The 19,908-nt window shown below is 39.3% G+C and overlaps 2 protein-coding genes across 3 annotated transcripts in view; both read left to right on the plus strand.

The window, feature by feature from the left end:
- Positions 1–8,462: 8,462 nt before the first annotated feature.
- Positions 8,463–13,932, plus strand: LOC150090484 (uncharacterized). The gene is made up of 2 exons (XM_090378421.1): positions 8,463–9,653; positions 13,839–13,932. Exons 1-2 carry the CDS (start codon positions 9,343–9,345, stop codon positions 13,840–13,842), a joined length of 315 nt encoding a protein of 104 aa, XP_090234547.1. The 5' UTR covers positions 8,463–9,342; the 3' UTR covers positions 13,843–13,932.
- Positions 13,933–18,103: 4,171 nt separating this feature from the next.
- LOC150090485 (murinoglobulin-1-like) overlaps positions 18,104–19,908 on the plus strand; it is a 257,749-nt gene continuing 255,944 nt past the window's right edge. For both annotated transcript variants that reach the window (XM_090371163.1, XM_090371172.1), the window contains exon 1: positions 18,104–18,247. The gene's annotated coding sequence lies outside the window, so the exon portion shown is untranslated. The remainder of the gene's footprint in view (positions 18,248–19,908) is intronic.

The following is a 19,908-nucleotide window of genomic DNA, read 5'->3' on the forward strand; positions in this document are numbered from 1 at the left end:
CAAGTCTTGAACACTTTCTTGGAGAAACCACCTCGCAAAAGCCACACGTACAGGATGATCTTGGGGGAGCAGTAACTGAACCCTTTGAAGATGAAAGCGGTGTAAGACACTGCAACGAGACACTCCTGAGGCAACGGCACGTGTGCTGGTAGTGGGATTATTCTGGACGGCATTCAACACACTTTCTTCCATGGTGGGAGTTCGCGTCGAACGTGTCCTGCCAGCACTACTCCTATTACCTCTAAATGACCCATAATCGCACAAATTTTTATGCACACGCGCAAATAAACGGTGGTCCGGTACACGTCTGTTTGGGAAGCGTTTTCCATAAATTCGTTGAGCGGCTCGTCCATTGCCCTCTGCTAATCCATACACTAGGTGCATGTCTGCCAGCTCACAGTTCGTATATCGATGCATGCTCTTCGTGCGGCGACTACCGCGCTGTCTACCGACTTACGGTGACGTTTCCGGTTATGGGTTCCTATGCGATTCACATTCCTTTAAGTGTTATCTCCCTCCCCTAAACGTTTGTATTTTTGAGACACCCTGTATAAACAACCCATTGTGGTGCTGAGTTGCTATCGTCTGGACTGGGCAGTTCCTTGTGCTGTTCAGTTCTGTACTGCCAAAATGTGTGGGTGCTGTTCTTTTCTTTGTGTGAGAGTGAGCGGGATGGACTTTGGCTAGCGTTCCATACTTTGAAGGGCTCATTTTCTGTATAATAGTGTAAAGTTGTAATAAATATTTTATGTACAGTATTGTAATTTAAGGCGAGATGACAGGATTTGGCAAGGAATGCCTGGTACAATAAATAAAAAAAAAAAAATCTGAACTTAATATTGGAGATTAATTTAAAGATAATTTGTTATCTATATATATGCTGCTTTATCTGCCAGAAGTGAGGAAAATAATATGTAATCGCTCAGTTTTCGTCCATAGATGTTAAAAAAAAAACAGAATCTAATAATCAGTCACTCATTATTGAGTGAATAGCAATAATTTAAAGTTAAAGAATTTGCAAGGCAAACATAGTTTGGAGACTATAATACCCAATAGCGGAGATGGGGGAAATCACTGGTGCCGTCAGACACCTAACACAGTCCTTCAGGACTCTCAGTGGCTGGATGTTGTTACATTTATTAAGATATTACATGAGTTGGATTTTGTTACGGTTAAGTTGACACATGAAGACGGACAGACAGACAGATGGACATGGTCAAGACAATATCCGTATTATGCATGTAATGCTAACACGCCTGAAAAGAATATTATACTGTTTGTACTTGTCTGTATACTCCCCTATTAAGTAATAGTACATGTTTGAGTTGATCGTATAATCGATCAATAAACTTTATCTTTAAATTTTTCTGATACTCTAATTCTGCTAGGGCACCTCAGTATTCCAAATAATGGACAAAAATAATTACTTAATTCATCATACTAAATTAATAACAGAAATTATGGAGCTGCTACCTTAATGAACAGATAGCAACGTGGAAAATCAAGTCATAAGAATAACATATTATACCTCGTCTACTCTAGCAATGAAGTGGAAATAGAAGTGCCAAAAGGAGTATGCATTTCGGATCCCAAAATCTCTTTACAATGAAATATTTACAAAACAATCACTCCAGGGGCAGCAATGAAATTCCCCATATATTCTGGAAACGATGCTCGGAACCATTAGAAAGCATTTAGTTTATACATTTAATAAATCCCTGATACAGGGGAATTTATCCTGTCCATTTTAAATCAGCCTATATTTTTCCTATTCACAAAAAAAAAAAAACGTTCGAAATTAGAAGTAGCCAGTTATCTACCTATTACTGTGTTAAACAACCTTGGAAAGATTATGGATACAACTGCTCAACAAAATATCACAACATTTGTGATAATTTTGCAGATTTGTGATTATTGTCGCTGAGATCACCCCTCCCAAGGAGGACTGCTCTCTGTGACACTATTCGCCGCAGCCCTCGATCCTTTCATCTCAACCTGCAATAACATCCTCACCTATGCGGACGACCTGAAAATATTCTTCCCATCCAACAGTAGTGATGGTAAGATAACGTTGCTTTACAATCCACACAGCAGTTAACTAATCTGGCCAACTTCCTCGCCTCGATTGGACTCGAAATTAACCCTCTTAAAACGGCCCAGATGTCCTTTTCCAGAAAGCATAAACACATTACATCACCATTCTCTTAAATGGCCAACCCATCCAAAAAAAGTCGATCATCACAAGGATCTGGGAATTACCTGGAACAACAAGTTATCCTTCACTGAGCATTTCACTACTACCAGGAAGAAAACACTAGCCACCATCTGGCGCTCAAGACAAGAATTGGCTGGGGTTCGAAATGCTCAACTGGTGAAGGAATACATCGTTAGGTGCGTTGCCCCGGTTGCCTTATACGCTTCGGTCATCTGGTCCTCAGCTCCCGAAACGTACGTTAAAACCTTCCTAAACAAAGAATATTGGATACTCAGGTGGCTAAAGAAGATTCTCAAATTCCCCTTCATTGTCTCCAGAGGCATTTTGTATGCAAATATGGAGGGGACACCGTGGATGTTTATTGTCATTTGGACAAATATTCATATCCTAGCCAAGCTATTGACAGGAATATATGATGCGCCAGTACTTACAGGCATAATCTCGCCCATGAAGTTAGAGGCAATTGTACACGCTGCAAATTAAGCTACTTCGCTCTAATCTAAACTCCTTGAAAAGTTTAAACAGGATGTTCTCACTAAATACCATAGAAACCCTAAACCGGTTTCAGGTTAACTGTGAAAAACTATGCTCCAATAAGGCCTACAGAAAGGCTATCTACCAAGAAACAACTGAGTTGCAACACTACTAGCGGGAACCCATCGTCTTTTAGTTATTCTGAGTTATGCTGTCATCGAGACATTCGGGTACGAAGTTAATAAATTTTAGCGTTGTGAATGCTCCTCTACGAAGACATCCAGCAATGAAGCACAAAATGTTTATATTAATATACATATTTCCTTTATTGCTAAACTGTAAATATTTTTGTAAATTTATCCTCTGCATTGTTAATATACTTCTCAGCCTTACACGGCGTACAAGGGGAGATTGTAATTTGCAATCAACTGAATAAAAAAATAATTTTAATCCACAATGGAGACTATGCTAACGCAAAGTCTCCATTGTGGTATAGTGCAACATCTGACATGAGAGGTTTATTGCTGGAAGAGTTTTTATCGAGCCATAATTTATTTGTAATGAACAAGTCAAATCAACTATCTACTGTCTGTGGACCAATGGGTGAATCTAATATTGATTTAACTATAACAACTTCTGGTATTAGACATTGTATTTGTAACTGGAAGGTAATGCCTGATTGGACATCAAGTGATCATCGAGCCATATTGTTTTATGTGAAGAATGTGCCGGATTTAACTGGTACTCAAGATCGGATACCGCACATTGTTCGGTTTTCATTGAAATCGTTTGATTGGTCCATGTATGAAGCTTCTGTTGTTCGGGACTTTTCCTCAGATAAACAACAACAGATAGTTCGTGAATCTGCAATATATTTAGCTAATACTATAGAGGATTCAATAGTAAGAGCGGCACATAAGTCAGGTAGGAAGAAGGTAATTAAACTAAAATCCTGCCCATGGTGGACAAACGAACTGACTGTCTTACGACGGGCTGTATATCGAGCTAGGAGACAGTACCAGCGGCATCGGAACTGGGGTCATTCTGAGGTAGTTAGATTGCATGAAAATTACGTATCTCTTAAGAATAATTACAAGAGAACCATGGCAACTCGGAAGAGAGAAACCTGGCGATTGTTTGTAAAAGAATCGGGGAGAAATGATCCCTGGGGTTTGCTATATAAGTTGTCAAGAGATAAACTGAGAAGTTTGGAGGTATTTAATACAATTCAAGAGGATTCTACTGAGACTATTGGCTGGGAGGATTCAGTAGATGCAATATTAACCAGGCTGTTCCCGGTTGACGATCCCATCTTAGACTCATAGTGCCAATCCGAACTGCGGAGAAAAAATCAGTATTATGTAGCTAGAGGTAATACCATGGCGTTTACAATAGATGAACTGGCAGGAGTGTTAAAGAAACTTAATTTTGCAAAATGTCCAGGAATAGATTTGATTGAGAATGCATTTATAGTGAGGTTTTTTAAGTTGATACCTAACATGTTACTTTTGTTATATAATAAGTGCTTAGAGGAAGGACTGTTTCCATTGAAATGGAAGATTGCTTTATTGAGGCTAATTAGGAAGCCTGGGAAACCTTTAATTGAGCTTAAGTCTTACCGTAAAATTGCTTTGTTGGCTAATCTGGGGAAAGTGTTAGAGAGATTAATGGCAATACGTTTACAAGAACTGTTAGAACGCCATGACATGATTACACCTAATCAGTATGGTTTTACACCGGGGAAATCATGCGAGGATGCTCTTCTGGACTTTCATACATACATTTCAAACTCTGATTCAAAATATGAACTTGCTATATATATATATAGATTTTGAAGGTGCGTTCGACTCAGTATGGTGGGAGGCAGCTCTTTCTCAACTGTGTCGTGCTGAGTGTTCTAAGCAGTTATACAGTCTGTTCAGGAGTTATTTTTCTGAGAGATATGTGACTGTAAGGTCTAAACAGTTTCTCCTTCAAAGACAAATCACACGAGGTTGCCCTCAGGGCTCTGTATTAGGTCCTTCCATTTGGAATTTGGTGATACAGAACTGGCTGGTTCGACCACAAGTAAATTGTCACGTGATAGCTTTTGCTGATGATGTCACATTAATTGTGGCAGGTCGGTCACGACACGATTTGGAGCAAAATGCAAACCGTGTAATAAATGATATTAATACCTGGGCACAAGGATTTAAGCTTACCATTAGCCCCCAAAAGACCAAAATGATGCTTTTTAAAACAAAACTTGATTTGGGACTACCGCCGCAAATAAAATTAAATGGGAGACAGTTGACTATGGTTTCTGAAACTAAATACTTGGGGCTCATTATTGATCACAAGTTGTCTTATTATGCGCATATAACACATCTACATAGCAAGATCAGGAAATTTGCCGGTTATATTATAAGAGTATCAAGAGGAGATTGGGGTGTGTCCAATAAAACTTTATTTTTGTATTATAAGGTGGTGTTTCTGCCTATGGTTACGTATGCAGCGGAAGTTTAGTCTCACATAGTGGCTCTTGTTAGATTTCAGGCTAAATTAAACTCACTACAAAGAACAATGCTTCTCAGTATATTAAGGGTATGTAGAACTGTAGCTACGACTGCACTTCAAGTGATGGCTGGGGCAGTCCCCTTGGATTTGTTCGTGGCTTATCGAGGGCTGTGCTATGGCATTAAGAAGAAAATATCTACTAGACTTGTTGGCATAGAAGTTGACATAAATTCTGACATTAAGAAGGAGAAGAGAAGATGTTTAAATGAGATTGTTAACTTGTGGCAAACAAGATGGGATACTGTATCTTCTGGTCGAGTGACAAAGAAATTTATTCCTGATGTTACCTTTTTAAGTGACAGAACAGTTCGAAGCTGGTTTACACCAAGTTTACAAACATCATTTTTGGTAACAGGTCACGGCTCGATGAAAGCGAAATTATTTCAGTTGGGACTTTCGGATACAGATCTCTGTTTTTGTGGTGAGGTTGAAAGTTGGCACCATATCTTATATGTATGTACAATTTATGATACTGTCAGGGAAATAATCAGGGAAATAATTGCTGAAAATGAGTTAGGTCGGGAAGAAGTGTTCTTATCTAATAGGAGTGTATTTCAATTATTCCAGGATTTTGCAAAGGGAGCCTTTGAACTGAGGAAACGCCTGTTAAACACTTAAACCAAAATAGTGTGTTGAAAACATTACTGAAGTGTGTCCAGAATGCCCAAGAGACTAATGGTGATGATGAGGAGGATTTTTTTTATTATTATTATTTATTTATTTATTTAATTTTATTATTATTATTTATTTATTTATTTAATTTTATTATTATTATTTATTTATTTATTTATTATTTTTTTATTTATTTTATTTATTTATTTTCTTTTTATTTATATATATATATTTTTTTTTTTTTTTTAAAGCTCTGGATTGGGCCCCCAGAGGATTTTTTTTTTTTCTTTTTTTTTAAGTGTTGTTGTCTCATAACCTGAGACTTTATGCGTCCCATCTACTGGAACTGGCCCACCTTCCCGTGGTGTGGACGAGTATCTAGAAGCAGCCTTCCTGGTGATAGCTGCTTCCGGGTAGCCAAGAGGTCAGCATAACACAACAACATAACATGCATTAAACTACACGAACATTGCACTAATACACGCTGGCCTGTTTTGCAGAGTCTGTTCAACGTACAAAGAAACGAGGTGGATTTGAACGGACGTTCCGGGAGCCACCCTACCTATACACACACATGTCCTGCCAGATTTTGCTCTTCTGGGTGTGACCCGAGTGTGTCGAACTGTGTCAACTGATGCAGTACAAGTAATTTCAGGTAAGATGCCGGCGGATCTCTTGGTGATCCGTTCTGGATTATGTTATTGTCTGAGGAGAGGTATTCACAAAGAGCTTCTTGGCATTCGCTCGTGTTTTGAAGGTGCAGGCATGCCGGATAGATGATTGTACATGGCTGAACGGAGAAGGATTGAGAGCGAACTTGTCAGAGTTTGGCAAGATCGTTGGGTGAATTCTGACAAGGGACGAGAAACTTTTCGTTTTCTCCCATCCGTTGAACTGATAAATTATAAGAGTAAGCCTTGGTTGCAATTTGGATTGAAGGCGTGTTTTGTGCTGACAGGACATGGGCTGAGGGCCAGGCTAAATGATTTCAGTCTGGTTGAGTCCGGGCTAAGTGCGTGTGGAGTCTTGGAAACTGGAATTCATGTCATGTTGCATTGTCCTCTCTATGCCGACTTAAGACTTGTTTTTGAAGGGACTCTTGAATTGAGTGAAGATCGATTGTGTATTCTATTTGAAAATAGAATAAATTTTAGATTATTTAATAATTATATTGATAGGATTTTTAATAGAAGACAAACTTTGGAAAGTAGAGGTCACCCTCCTCAAGGGAGGGATGGTAACTAGAGCCGCAGAGAATATTAATTTATTCCTCTGCGGTAATAGGCTAATGATCAAGTTTGTAAAATCAGAATAATATCAGAGTAAAATTTTAATCAAATTTTAAATGACTACTTTGCCATTTATTGTGACAAAGTTAGTTTTTAAATTTTTAGTAAAATGTGCATATGGGCATATTTGCCCAGGTGGCACTCTAAGACTCTGATATCATATGTCCTGCCAGATTACTGCGCGGTAGCACAGTGGTATCGTCACCGTCCTCCCCACACTGGGTGGAAAAGGCCTGGGTTCGAATTCCGTCGATGACGCGAGGAAAGTAGGAGTGGGGGCACTTTGAACCAAACTGACCAGGGGGGGCGGTCTGTCAATCCTCCCTTCCCCCACCCCACCAACCCTCCCCTCTCCGAGCTCGCGGTCTGCTTCCCCCCTCCCTCCCCTACCCCCGAAACACTTTGAACCAATTTTGTCAGCGGGTGGTCCGTCGACCTACCCCTCACCACTAGGTGGCGCTGCCATCGAAACACTTTGAACAATTTCCAGCGGATGGTCTGGCGACCTTCCCCCTCCCCTACCCCCGAAACATTTTGAACCGATTTTGTCAGCGGGTGGTCTTCCACCCTCCCGCTCCCTACATACGCCGCCAGGTGGGGCTGCCATAGAAACCCATTTAACCTAGCTGACCATGGGCAGTTTTCCACCCTCCCCCTTCTCACCCCCGCCGCACACTGTTAAAACACGCATAGTGTCTTATGACGTCATAGTCCTTTGAGGTAATTCTTGGAATTCAAAGAGAGGGTTTTGTTCCCCCATGAATTTGAAAGTGTTTTTTTTTATTTTGCTGCTGGATGGTATATTTTTAAAAGAATTTTAAATGAGAAGACTATTTTAAACGTTATTTTTAGGCAATAAATTAAAGTATTCATGAACAAATCAGTGGTATTATTTCAACATAATTAAAGTAGTTTAACCTATGGTATTTTTTAAAGTATTCATGAGCAAATCAATGGTATTTTTTAAGTATTCATGAGCAAATCAGTGGTATTTTTTAAGTATTCATGAGCAAATCAATGGTTTTTTTTAAGTATTCATGAGCAAATAAAAGGTATTATTTGAATATAATTAAAGTATTCATGAACAATATTTTTAACCAATGGTATTTTTAAGTACTCATAACCAACATGTTATTTTTAGGCAATAAATTAAAGTATTCATGAACAAATCAATATGCACAATATTTTTAACCTGTTCCCCAAACACGGTATATATATATATATATATATATATCCTCCCACTCACAACAACCAGTTTTAAAATGTTTGTACATCCGTTTACATCTATTGTCTCTGGGGGCACCCAGTCAGGGAAAACAACATTTGTATTATCCCTCATTCGTAATAGAAACCTATTAATAACCCCACCACCCAAAAGAATCGTGTACTGCTATTCAGAGTACCAGCAAAAATTCAGCAGTTTCCTAGAAGTAGAGTTTGTAAACGGGTTAAAACCACCACAGTTTGACCCAAGTATTGAAAATTTGCTAATTATCGATGATTTAATTCATCAGGCTAAAGACAATACCGAAGTAGCCGAAATTTTTATAAAAGGGTCACATCACAGGAGTCTAAGTGTGATTCTGCTAACACAAAATTTATTTTGTCAGGGTACACAGTTTAGAACTATCAGTCTTAACGCACACTATTTGATAGTTTTCAAAAACCCACGTGACTCTCGGCAATTTTCTCATCTTGCCACACAAGTTTTTCCTGGACGGTCGGGTGTGCTGATTGACATTTATAAAGAAGCAACAAGTCGAGCACATTCTTATTTGCTCCTAGATTTTAAACAGGACACACCTGAGGTGCTCCGTCTGCGAAGTAATATTTTGCCAGAAGAGGCCCCCAACGTTGTTTATGTACCCATATGGCTTCTAGACTCCGAAAGCACAAAAACCTCATCAAGTTTATTTCTGAAGCCACTCCAAAACAAGCCACAGCTGTCTTAAAACACACTACGCCAGCACAAATCACATCTCTTTGTGAAATTTGTAAAAATCTCCTTTGTGGCAATATCCCTCTAAGTAGCAAACAGCATTCACAGCTCTCCAAGAAAAAGAAAATCTTGAGATTATTAGGAAATAAACAGGTGCCCTTCATACAAAGGCGAAAACTTATTCACCAGCACGGTGGTGCTTTGTTTCCCCTACTTGGTAGCATAATAGTACCATTGCTCACATCCCTCATAAGGAAATGAATCAGCTGTATAAAAAATTCACACTGCTAAACACCCCAGAGCAGAAAGAAATTGAAAGTTTGGATGACAAAATGTCATCTGTTCTTCAAAGGAAAGATTTGGATGTTGAAAGTAAAGTTAGAGAATATTTAACCACTTTACAGACTTATTTAGGTCTAAAAAGACAGCTTGCACCATCAGTACACACGGAAGAAATGCCACCACCCCCACCTGTTGAAGATGTTCCTGTGAAGAAAAGAAAAAAATCATCTTTTTTCCTACCCTCCCCAAGGCGGTTGAGGGCAAGAAAGCTGAAATGGGTTCGAATGTAAGTAAAAACCATCTTTTTTTTTTATTTAAAATTATTTTTATTTAGAAACAAATGTTCTGTTATGTCAACAGTTACAATAACATCATTCATCCACAAATCGGGAGAATAACACACATTAACAATCTGGTGCATGGTTAAGCCACGACACCTGTGTGTAAGGAAATAAATACAGTGTAAACCACAGGCTATAGACAACTTGTGTTGGATAACAGTAGCATTATACGTCCATTTTTTACATTGTTTAGTTAAAAATTTCACAAAGTCCTTTTTTGGTTTGCGACCATAGCTGTCAAAGTATTCGCCACATTGTTCTTGTAGAAATAAGGCAACCCAGTGCTGCCCAGGTAGATGTGAGGGATCTGTATTGACTACAAGGAGACACGGTTTTGGTAGCATCCGTGTAGGTAGTTCATCACGTGCACACACTCCCAATGGAAATTTCCGTGTGTAGACATCCATCTGTAAAATCTGTTCAATCTGTTCAGTGTTCATAATCCAGAAGTACCGAGCGATCCCTGGTGATCGACAGGATGTTTTCAAACTCTGCGAACAACACCACTGTAACGTTCTCGGGTAGGTGAGCAGAAAATTTCAGCTCGATACGTACACTTCCTCGTCTATGAGTATTGATGTGTTCGCCTACGGCATTATGGTCAGGAGAGAGGTCAAATCCATACAACACATTACCTTCTAGGTATTCTTTATATGAAATATCATTACCCACATCACGTGTCCACTTGTTCAGTGATGTGAAAAGAGAGAGGTATGATCTGGTGTAATGACCCTCTTTATAATTAGGTGTCAGAGGTTGACTTGGGTGCTGAATACCATCAGCTGACACTACCAGATAACATAAATTGAAGTGGGCAAAATTGAATGGATTGCGACTGTACGAACCATTGAATGCTTCACTTGCAACTAGACCTATAACTAATCGAGAAGGAATGTCGCCCAGATAGATGTTGTCTCTTGTAGAATCACTCATACCTTTAGGAATCGAGTAATAGCTGACTTGCACCCTGTTTATGGGGTAGTGAATAGGATTTTTTTCAAGCACAGTCAAGTGGGCTAACAGAACTTTAGGATTTAATCTCACTTTGTGCACGAAGAGGGTTGCTTCCTGAATATGAACTCTGCATTTCATGTCTGTGGTGACGGCCAATAAACAGAATTCTGGGTTACTTCGCACTAGACGAATACGTAGTGACACATTATTAACGATATATCTTGCCTGGTGACACAAATCCAGATGTAGGCGCCCTAGAAGTTCCACACTCCTTGATTTTGCAATTGAATCCTGTCGTTTACACATCCCGCATTCTGTCTTGGTGAACATTTCACTGACATCCGCAACGTCATCTTTCACATACAGTTCTGTTGTTAATTGGGTACATTTGGCACCGCGATCGTAATTCAGAAGTTTTTCTAAATATGCCCTGTAGGGATAAGTATCTGCTGATGCATTGATTAATTTATCTTGTAAAAACAGATCGACCTGACTGAAAAGGGAATGAAAAAAATTGTTCACCACACTCACAGATGTGGCATCTATCTCTTTCCCGTCACTATGTGTAACACGAACTTTCAGACGTAAAAATGTTTTTCCAAAATCTAAATATTCTTCTGAAGTACCGGGAATAAAAAATTCGATGGGGCCTCCACTATCCACACTGCCTAGTGGTTGAAAAGTCACATAAGATGAACGTTCGATAGATAGGTTCATAGCCGGTTTTTGAAATAGATCTAGTTCTGACATCATAAGCTCCATGTTTAAAAAATATCTCTGCGCTTCCTCTTCTTCCCTCTTCCTTTCTGGTTCAGAACCTTGTTTGAAATGGACTGACCGACTTCCGATGCTCTGTTTATAAAGGATCGTTTGAGGGGCACCCCCTCCAAAACATCACCAATCACGTTTTGACCTGCTCTTAAAACATGCTTACCCACAAAACGGGCAGCGGGTTTCAAAAGTGGGGTTAGAAAAGAGAATGCTGAACGAAAAATGCTACCAAGTCCGTACCCACGCTGCAAAGGTTGTCCGGCAAATGCATTACCGCCTCCCGCTTGTACCTTGTAGTAATCAATGTATTCACTCATCTTTACGAAAATGCAGCTTCACTAAAGTCTTCCCACTTCTGAACTCTAGAAACTGTCCACTGTCTGTACAAATACTGATGGACACGGTGTGAAACCTGTGTCTCAAAAGGGGGTAATAGTCTGGGTTTTCGTATGTAAATGTGTTCTGTTCAATACAGGGAACAACACGTAACAGTGGAGCACACGTATCACCTACAATCTGGTCCTGAATCAGGTTGGAATAAACAAAATACGCTGAGACACCCCGTTTTATATCTGCAGGGTACTTCCCGCTGACAGCTCCACTCAATTTAGTACCAATCTGGTGAAAACCAAGCATAAGACCTAAACCTGGGGAATCTTGTGGAAACACTAATGAAAAGTTTTCTGGTATATGTAAAGTCAGGGTATCGTCTGAATTAACATTTCCACTTAAACTCGGGCAAATGCTCAACATTGCATCAAGAATACTAGAGATTGATTTATAGTTTCCATGGGGAAGCACACACATCTGGTAACTGCCACCAGTAACAAGAGTAAAAACAACATCTCTTGCACTTGGGGCAAAAGAAATTTGACCTTTGATAGGTAATACACTCTCACCAACAGATGTATCTGTAAATACACGGCAGCCTTTCCCCCGTACACCTGCTTTTTGAAGTCCAAATAATTTTACTAGTTTCTCGGGCAATTGTATTTTACCTTTTCCATGCACATTCACTGAAAATTGATATTTTGCAACAGTCTTTGTGTGTACTGTAAATGAAATAAGGGGATGAACACTGTTCAACTCATCTAAAAGATGTTGATAATCTTTATACTTTAAAGAAAGCACATGTAAAATTTGTTCAGAGTCATAATCGTCGCGAAGTACATGAAATTCATCGTATCCTTTTGTGATATTGTTCCACACTCCTGGTAGGTGGATTTCAGAAAGTGCCACCACCCACTTCCCACTCAGATTAATTTCCCGGGGTAATTGAACTTTGAAACGTGATTGGGTGTTATCGGGATACATGTCCATACTTGCATTACTTGGTAGGGTTAGGTAAAACATCTTTGCTTCGTACCCAAGAATTGTAGGATGCAGGGTATCCAAGCCACTTCACAAGTAACTGTCTCTGGCCACGCACTGTACGCTTCCCAAGTATTTTTTCAATCAGATACACGTTTTCAGGTACCTCGTTATCAAAACGGACTCTCTGTAGCTGATGTTCATAAAATGTCCCTTCTATCACCTCACCATCTCTCCCTTTAACCTTATATACTACAGGGTGCCTTTTGATTACCTGAGCTATGAAAAACACCTCCTCAGACCAATTCCCTCTGAACGCTTTTCGAAAATTATGGCTATCATCACTAAGAACAACATGGTCACCGATTTTAAACTTGGGTTCCGAAACTTTTGGATGGGGTCTATATAATTTAGCATAAACTGTTTCTTCATTATGCATGGTGACATCTGCAGGGGCCATACCAATAGATCTGTGTACAGTTTCATTATAAGTTTTCACTAATTTTTGCAGCACATGAATATATTTATCATTTTTTGAATATGTAACCCATTTATAAATTTTTTCTTTTAATGTTCGAATAAATCTTTCTGCCATAGAAGCTTTCTTTTCACTTCTAGTGGTGTAAAAGTGGATATTTTTAGATTTGAATAATACACGCACTTGTTTATTAGTAAATTCCTTTCCTTGGTCACTATTAATATTAAATGGTACTTCTTCTTCTTCTTTAAAAATAGATTTGAAAGCTTTAACTACTTCTTGTGAATGTTTAGATTTTAATGGTCTTACCCAGCCATATCGTGAAAAGCAATCAATACACACGAGAAGAAAATGAACACCATTATTTGCTTTAGCAAGATTTGACATGCTGGCTAAATCACATTGAAATGTATGGTGAAGACCAGGAACTTTCATCTGGTTACGAGGAAAATTTCTTCGTTGCTGTCTGTGTCTCACATATGTGGGCTGTCCCGATAACCATTCTTTCACAGTATGTTTGGGTAATTTTGTATGTTTTTGTAAAGCATTAACACTAGCAAAGCTCCCCACCACAGTGGGATTATAATAATCTTCTAACATGTTCTCTTTATTGCAGGTAAAACAACACTAACCCTGGAACAGAAGATACTTACCTTTATAGTACTTTTCATACTTTTTGTAATGGGAGAATTGTGGACTGTCCTTGAAAAGAGAGCTGTGTCAAGATTTTATCAGAATAATGATTCCTTTGTAAATAATTTTGTTAACAGTGTTCAATAAATGACATCGTTTATTATAATTCTGTGTCTTCCTTAAAAGTTATTTAAAATCACTTTCAACTGGTAAAATACTACCATTGATTTGTTAATGAATACTTTAATTATGTTCAAATAATACCTTTGATTTGCTCATGAATACTTTAAAAAATACCATTGATTTGTACATGAATACTTAAAATAATACCACTGATTTGTTCATGAATACTTTAATTTATTGCCTAAAAATAACGTTTAAAATAGTCTTCTCATTTAAAATTCTTTTAAAAATATACCATCCAGCAGCAAAATAAAAAAAAACACTTTCAAATTCATGGGGGAACAAAACCCTCTCTTTGAATTCCAAGAATTACCTCAAAGGACTATGACGTCATAAGACACTATGCGTGTTTTAACAGTGTGCGGCGGGGGTGAGAAGGGGGAGGGTGGAAAACTGCCCATGGTCAGCTAGGTTAAATGGGTTTCTATGGCAGCCCCACCTGGCGGCGTATGTAGGGAGCGGGAGGGTGGAAGACCACCCGCTGACAAAATCGGTTCAAAAATGTTTCGGGGGTAGGGGAGGGGGAAGGTCGCCAGACCATCCGCTGGAAATTGTTCAAAGTGTTTCGATGGCAGCGCCACCTAGTGGTGAGGGGTAGGTCGACGGACCACCCGCTGACAAAATTGGTTCAAAGTGTTTCGGGGGTAGGGGAGGGAGGGGGGAAGCAGACCGCGAGCTCGGAGAGGGGAGGGTTGGTGGGGTGGGGGAAGGGAGGATTGACAGACCGCCCCCCCTGGTCAGTTTGGTTCAAAGTGCCCCCACTCCTACTGAGGAACTTTAATGGGCTTTTTTCACTCCGTGACTGAGTTAGTTGGTCTCAGGCGTAGATAGCAAGGTTTTCCTCCCCAGTAACTGGGGTTTTTTCGTCCAGCAAAACAGGCAAATCAACCATAGAACATACGCAATTTACAGACACAAATACGGGTTAATGTATTTAATTACGGGTAACCCTAAAAAAATAATAAAAAAATGTCCTGCCAGATTTTGCCCCAGAAACTAAATCTAGGAGCGACTGATCTAAGCGCTTATTAGTGAATCGTGATGCTGTTGTGATCACTTTTATGATTATTTTTACTAAATTGTTGATACAGTTTAGCTTACCCTACATCCTCGCTGGTCTGGTGGTTAGGAGTGAATCCCCTAAATCGGTGAAACGGGTAAAATTAGTAGTTGAGAAGATAAATTTAAAGGTTCAGAGGAAAAATTTAAGTGCCCTTGCGAGCGAAGCCCCTGGGACCCTCACTCGTGTAACTTGAGTGAGGAAGGTTTTAAGTTGTTCCAGGATAGATTTCCGAAAAAAATTAGTCATCCATTCAGAATTAGATTGTGAGATTGGGCTCTCGATCCTCATTTTTGAAAATTGCGTATTTTGTATATAGTGGCAGATTCTCATTGTTCAGTTTTCACTCTTAATTGTATATAATTATGCAGTATTTTATTTACAGTGGCGGACAAAAAAACTGCATCACCTTAAAAAAAATTGTAGTGAAATGTATAAGATATTGTTTGATTAAAGTCGTTTCGTTTGTCGCAAAGCAAAGGTATTGCGTCAGATAATGCTTCTATTGTATCAGATAGTAATTGCAAGGTATTTCATCAGGCGTTTATATAAATACGGCGTTAGAAGGGACACACGCTCATTAGTATCCTGTTTTGCGAAGGTGTAAGCATGGCTCCATATGTTCAGTTGACACCAAGAAAAAAGTGTAGCTGTTGCTCTGTCCCAGGAAGGGCTTTCTACGCGTACTATCGCTGATAAAATAGTCAACAGTATCCCGGATGCTGAAATTAAAGCGTGAAACCGGTGATGTGAAGAGAAGACCTGGATCAGGCCGTAAGAGAGTGACTACGCCTTCCCAAGATCGATATTTGAAACGGCTTTGCCTTCGTAATCGCCATGCTAGTGCTCCTGATCTAAAACTGGACTTTGAGATGGTGTTGAAATAAGTGCACCAACTGTCCAAAGACGGCTTTCGGAATGTGGTCTACATGCCTATCGGCCCAAGAAGAAGCCTTTGTTGACCAAAAAAACAAATAAGGAAGAAACGACTTGCTTGGGCTAAAACGCATGTTTCGTGGACAAAAGAGCAATGGGACACCGTCATCTTTTCTGACGAATCGAAATTCAACCTGAATGGCTCGGATGAGAAGCGATATGTCAGAAGACGAAAATCGGAGGCATACCATCCTGACTGCATAACACCGACTATAAAGTTTCACGCCCGCCGGTCAGATGGTCTGGGGATGCATAACAAGCAAAGGGATGGGGTGAATTAAGTTTATTAACGGAAAGGTGAATGCAGAAACCTACACTGCTGTCTTGGAGGAGTGCCTGAAACCGGTTATTAGGGATCATCACACAGACGTCCAAAACTGCATTTTTTAACAGGACTCAGCACCTTGCCACACATTTAAAAAAAAAAAATGGTATGTTTTATGCTATTTAAATTTAATGATGAGTTTTACACCAATGTTTTCCCTCGTTTTTCTCCCTTAAGGTGCAGCCATACCTCAGAAATGCTGGCATACAGTGTTGGACTGGACCGGCGACAGTCTAGATTTCAACCCTATTGAAAATTGCTGGTATATAATGTCGTCCAAAATTGGCCAGAAGAAGCCAAGTAAGATTCAGCTGCAGGAGAGCATTGTAAGGGTGTGGTACCACGAAATTGGGCAACCGTATATCCACAAGTTCATTAACTCTAGGCCAGATCGTTGCAAGGCTGTAATTGCAGCTCGAGGAGGAACAACAAAATACTGAGGACTTATTTTGCTGATTTACGGTACATAATACTATTACATTAACTTGTCATTTCAGTTTGTACACGTAAATGAATAAAATGTATGTTTGGTTGTCATGATTGCCATTTGCACGATTTCTCGTATTTCAATTAATTACGCATTTTATCCTAGCGAAGATATTTATGGCAATTAGGTATATCAGGTGGAGTCTTTTTATTGGATTTCATTCACAGAGATATATATCCCATCTAACAAATGCATTTCGAACATTTCTGCAACCCACAATGCAGTGCAAAACATTATTTGTAAAATTCACAAGTGATGCAGTTTTTTTGTCCGCAACTGTATATGTAAAATCGATTTGAGTTTTATTTATACTGTGCTTCATTTATATAGTTGCTTTTTAGAGTTCGGAGTTTGTAAATGCAAGAGGACCACAATGATCAAGAAGTTAATTGACCTTTATGAAGTTATGTGTTAGATAGTAGATATCCGCCTCCACGGGGCACGGTCGGTAACGAGCTCTCCTAGTTCTGACTTATCAGGTGGGAGAGCGAGGCTAAGAATCAAATGAAGAAAAACTAAAATAAAAGAGTCGTTAAAGGCGGATGAGCTGATGGTTCTGGTAGCGAACGAACAAGATGAGATGAGTTAATGAGCATTAGGTTTTAACTGATTTTATGAACAAAGACTACATAGATAAGATAACATAGTAACCGGACACAGCAATCACTCAACATACCTGGTACCAGTACCCGTCACAGTAAAATTAATAATAATGGAGAAAGGTAATAATAATAATGGAGAAAGGTAATAATAATGGAGAAATAACATTTAAGTATTATGAAAGAGTACACGTGAAACGCAAATTCAAATTGGCCCCTTGAACTTCCGTCTTTCAGTTCTAACTGTTAAAAGACCATAACTGTAATTAATCATTTTGATTTTGTAAGAAACATGCACGTATATATACACTGACATGCCTGTCACATTATATAACGCGGATATGTTTGCGGTTTCACTGAATCACTAAAATCCGGCTCATTTTTCACGTAACCAGACTGAGGCAATTAAAAAAAAAAAAAAACCATCTTGTAGAGAAGACTGGAGAATATACAATGCTGAAAGTTGCATAAAATCTCTGTTGAATAAATTAGCATCCTATCCCAAAGGAAGCATGTCAAACAGGACAGCATGTCATCCCCTCCCCAGAATTGTCAATGACGTCATCAGCACAGGCCAAAACTGCGAATGGATAGCTGTGATACGCCGAGTACAGTGAACGGAGTGTTGTGAGTGGCTTTCTGTGAAGAATTCCTGTTCCGAGTACAGTAGTTAACTGAAGGCCAGTGGTGTGTTCGTGTGTTGCACAACAAAGGGGAAAATTCACTCCTAGAGAACTATTTAAGGAAGTGTAAAGGCAGCAGAACGCATGTCAAGGAGATTTCAGAAGCAGTGGAAAGACGGGTAAGTGAAATTACTTTTTTTCTTAAATTGCTGACCGCCAATCTGTTCTATGCGAACTTCTCAAGTATATAGTCATATGCCAATGTATACAAACATCCAGCCCGACAGTGCGAGAGGCACGCGACAGGCTAATACAGCCCACAGCAGTAACTTCATCATAGGACACACTGACGGCGGCTCGAGTTTGCGCACAAATTTATTACTTATGTCCGAAGTATATCCCTGATTTTCAAAAGGAACCACAGGATTTCGCGATTGCTGTAATTAGCAACTGTTACACAGGCAATCAACCAATAAACATGAATGTCTATCTCATTGTTTCACGAACCTGCTCATGTTTTGCCTTCGCAGTTAGCACAGTGGTCTAAATCACGTGCATTCTAAATCACGACTAAATCATTCCATGCAATAAGGCTTGGGTTCACATCATGCCTCGAAGGCAACTTTTAGCAACTTTTGTTTATCTCCGAGAAACTCGTATAATAGCGTGCATTTTTCATCCAGGAAACAAAAATTGCACGCTATTACAGAAAAAGTATACCGGCTCCTCACAGCCTTAGTTGCTTTGAAAATTAACACACGTACACACTGTTCATGTTTCGTCGTTTCAAACATTGTGTCAGCTCCAACAGTACTTCCTCAACAACATTCTCGATTTTGTTATCAAACGAAAACTTAAGCTCTAGGCCAAGCGAAACTTTGGTCCAATCTCTCTATCTCTTTCCCCTTGCTACTTTCAGTATTAAGATGAAAGAGCTGTGTATCGGACAGAATTGGACATGCAGTCCAGATCTCTTTCGCCTTGCTACTTTCAGTATTAAGATGAAAGAGCTATGTATCGGACAGAATTGGGCATACAGTCCAGATACTTAGGTTAATGACCTGTTGAGCTTTCGACGACGCTTTCAAATTGAGATGACGCTGTTAGGTAGCCATTTTTTTTTTTTTTAGGACTTGAATAGAATAATAATAAATAAATTTTCTGTTTATACTCCAGGACGACTAAACAGTCAGAGGAGTTAACAAGAGAGACAGAATACAAGAAACAGCACCGTACTCAGCAGTCACGGGCTTGAACCCCGGTCACTCAAGGCACGTGTACTTATGCACCCTCGCACCTAACCACTAGGCTACGGCGGCCTAGAAATTAACAGAATTTTATAATCTGTTTGCATTTTCAATCAGTTAATTTGATTTCAGTTAATTTGAATTAAGATTAGCAATGCCCAAACCTTGAATATAAATAAATAAATTTTCTGTTTATACTCCGGGACGACCAAACGGTCAGAGGAGTTCGCAAGATAGATTGAATACAAGAAACAGCACCGTATTTAGCAATCACGGGTTTGAATCCCGGTCACTCAAGGCATGTGTACTTATGCACCAGCGCGCCTGACCACTAGGCTATGGCGGCCTTGTAAGAATAGATAAGTCTGATAAAATTTGCATAGATGGAAGTGAAAAATACACAAAGTGCCAAGAACTAGAAGGGTAAGGATAGTGGACAAAGAAGTAATGTAGATTTGAAAAGGCGAAAGAATATTGATATCCTAAAAGTTATGAATTAAGAAAATTATGGGCTGAATTGCAAAGCCAATTAGAGGTGAGGGAGCTGTAAAGTAAAATGATTAATACCAAATGATGAATATACAAAATAAAGT

Source organism: Mastigoproctus giganteus, chromosome 1, assembly GCF_048544385.1.
Source record: "Mastigoproctus giganteus isolate SK-2022 chromosome 1, ASM4854438v1, whole genome shotgun sequence".
In the NCBI taxonomy this organism is placed as follows: Eukaryota; Metazoa; Arthropoda; class Arachnida; order Uropygi; family Thelyphonidae; genus Mastigoproctus; species Mastigoproctus giganteus.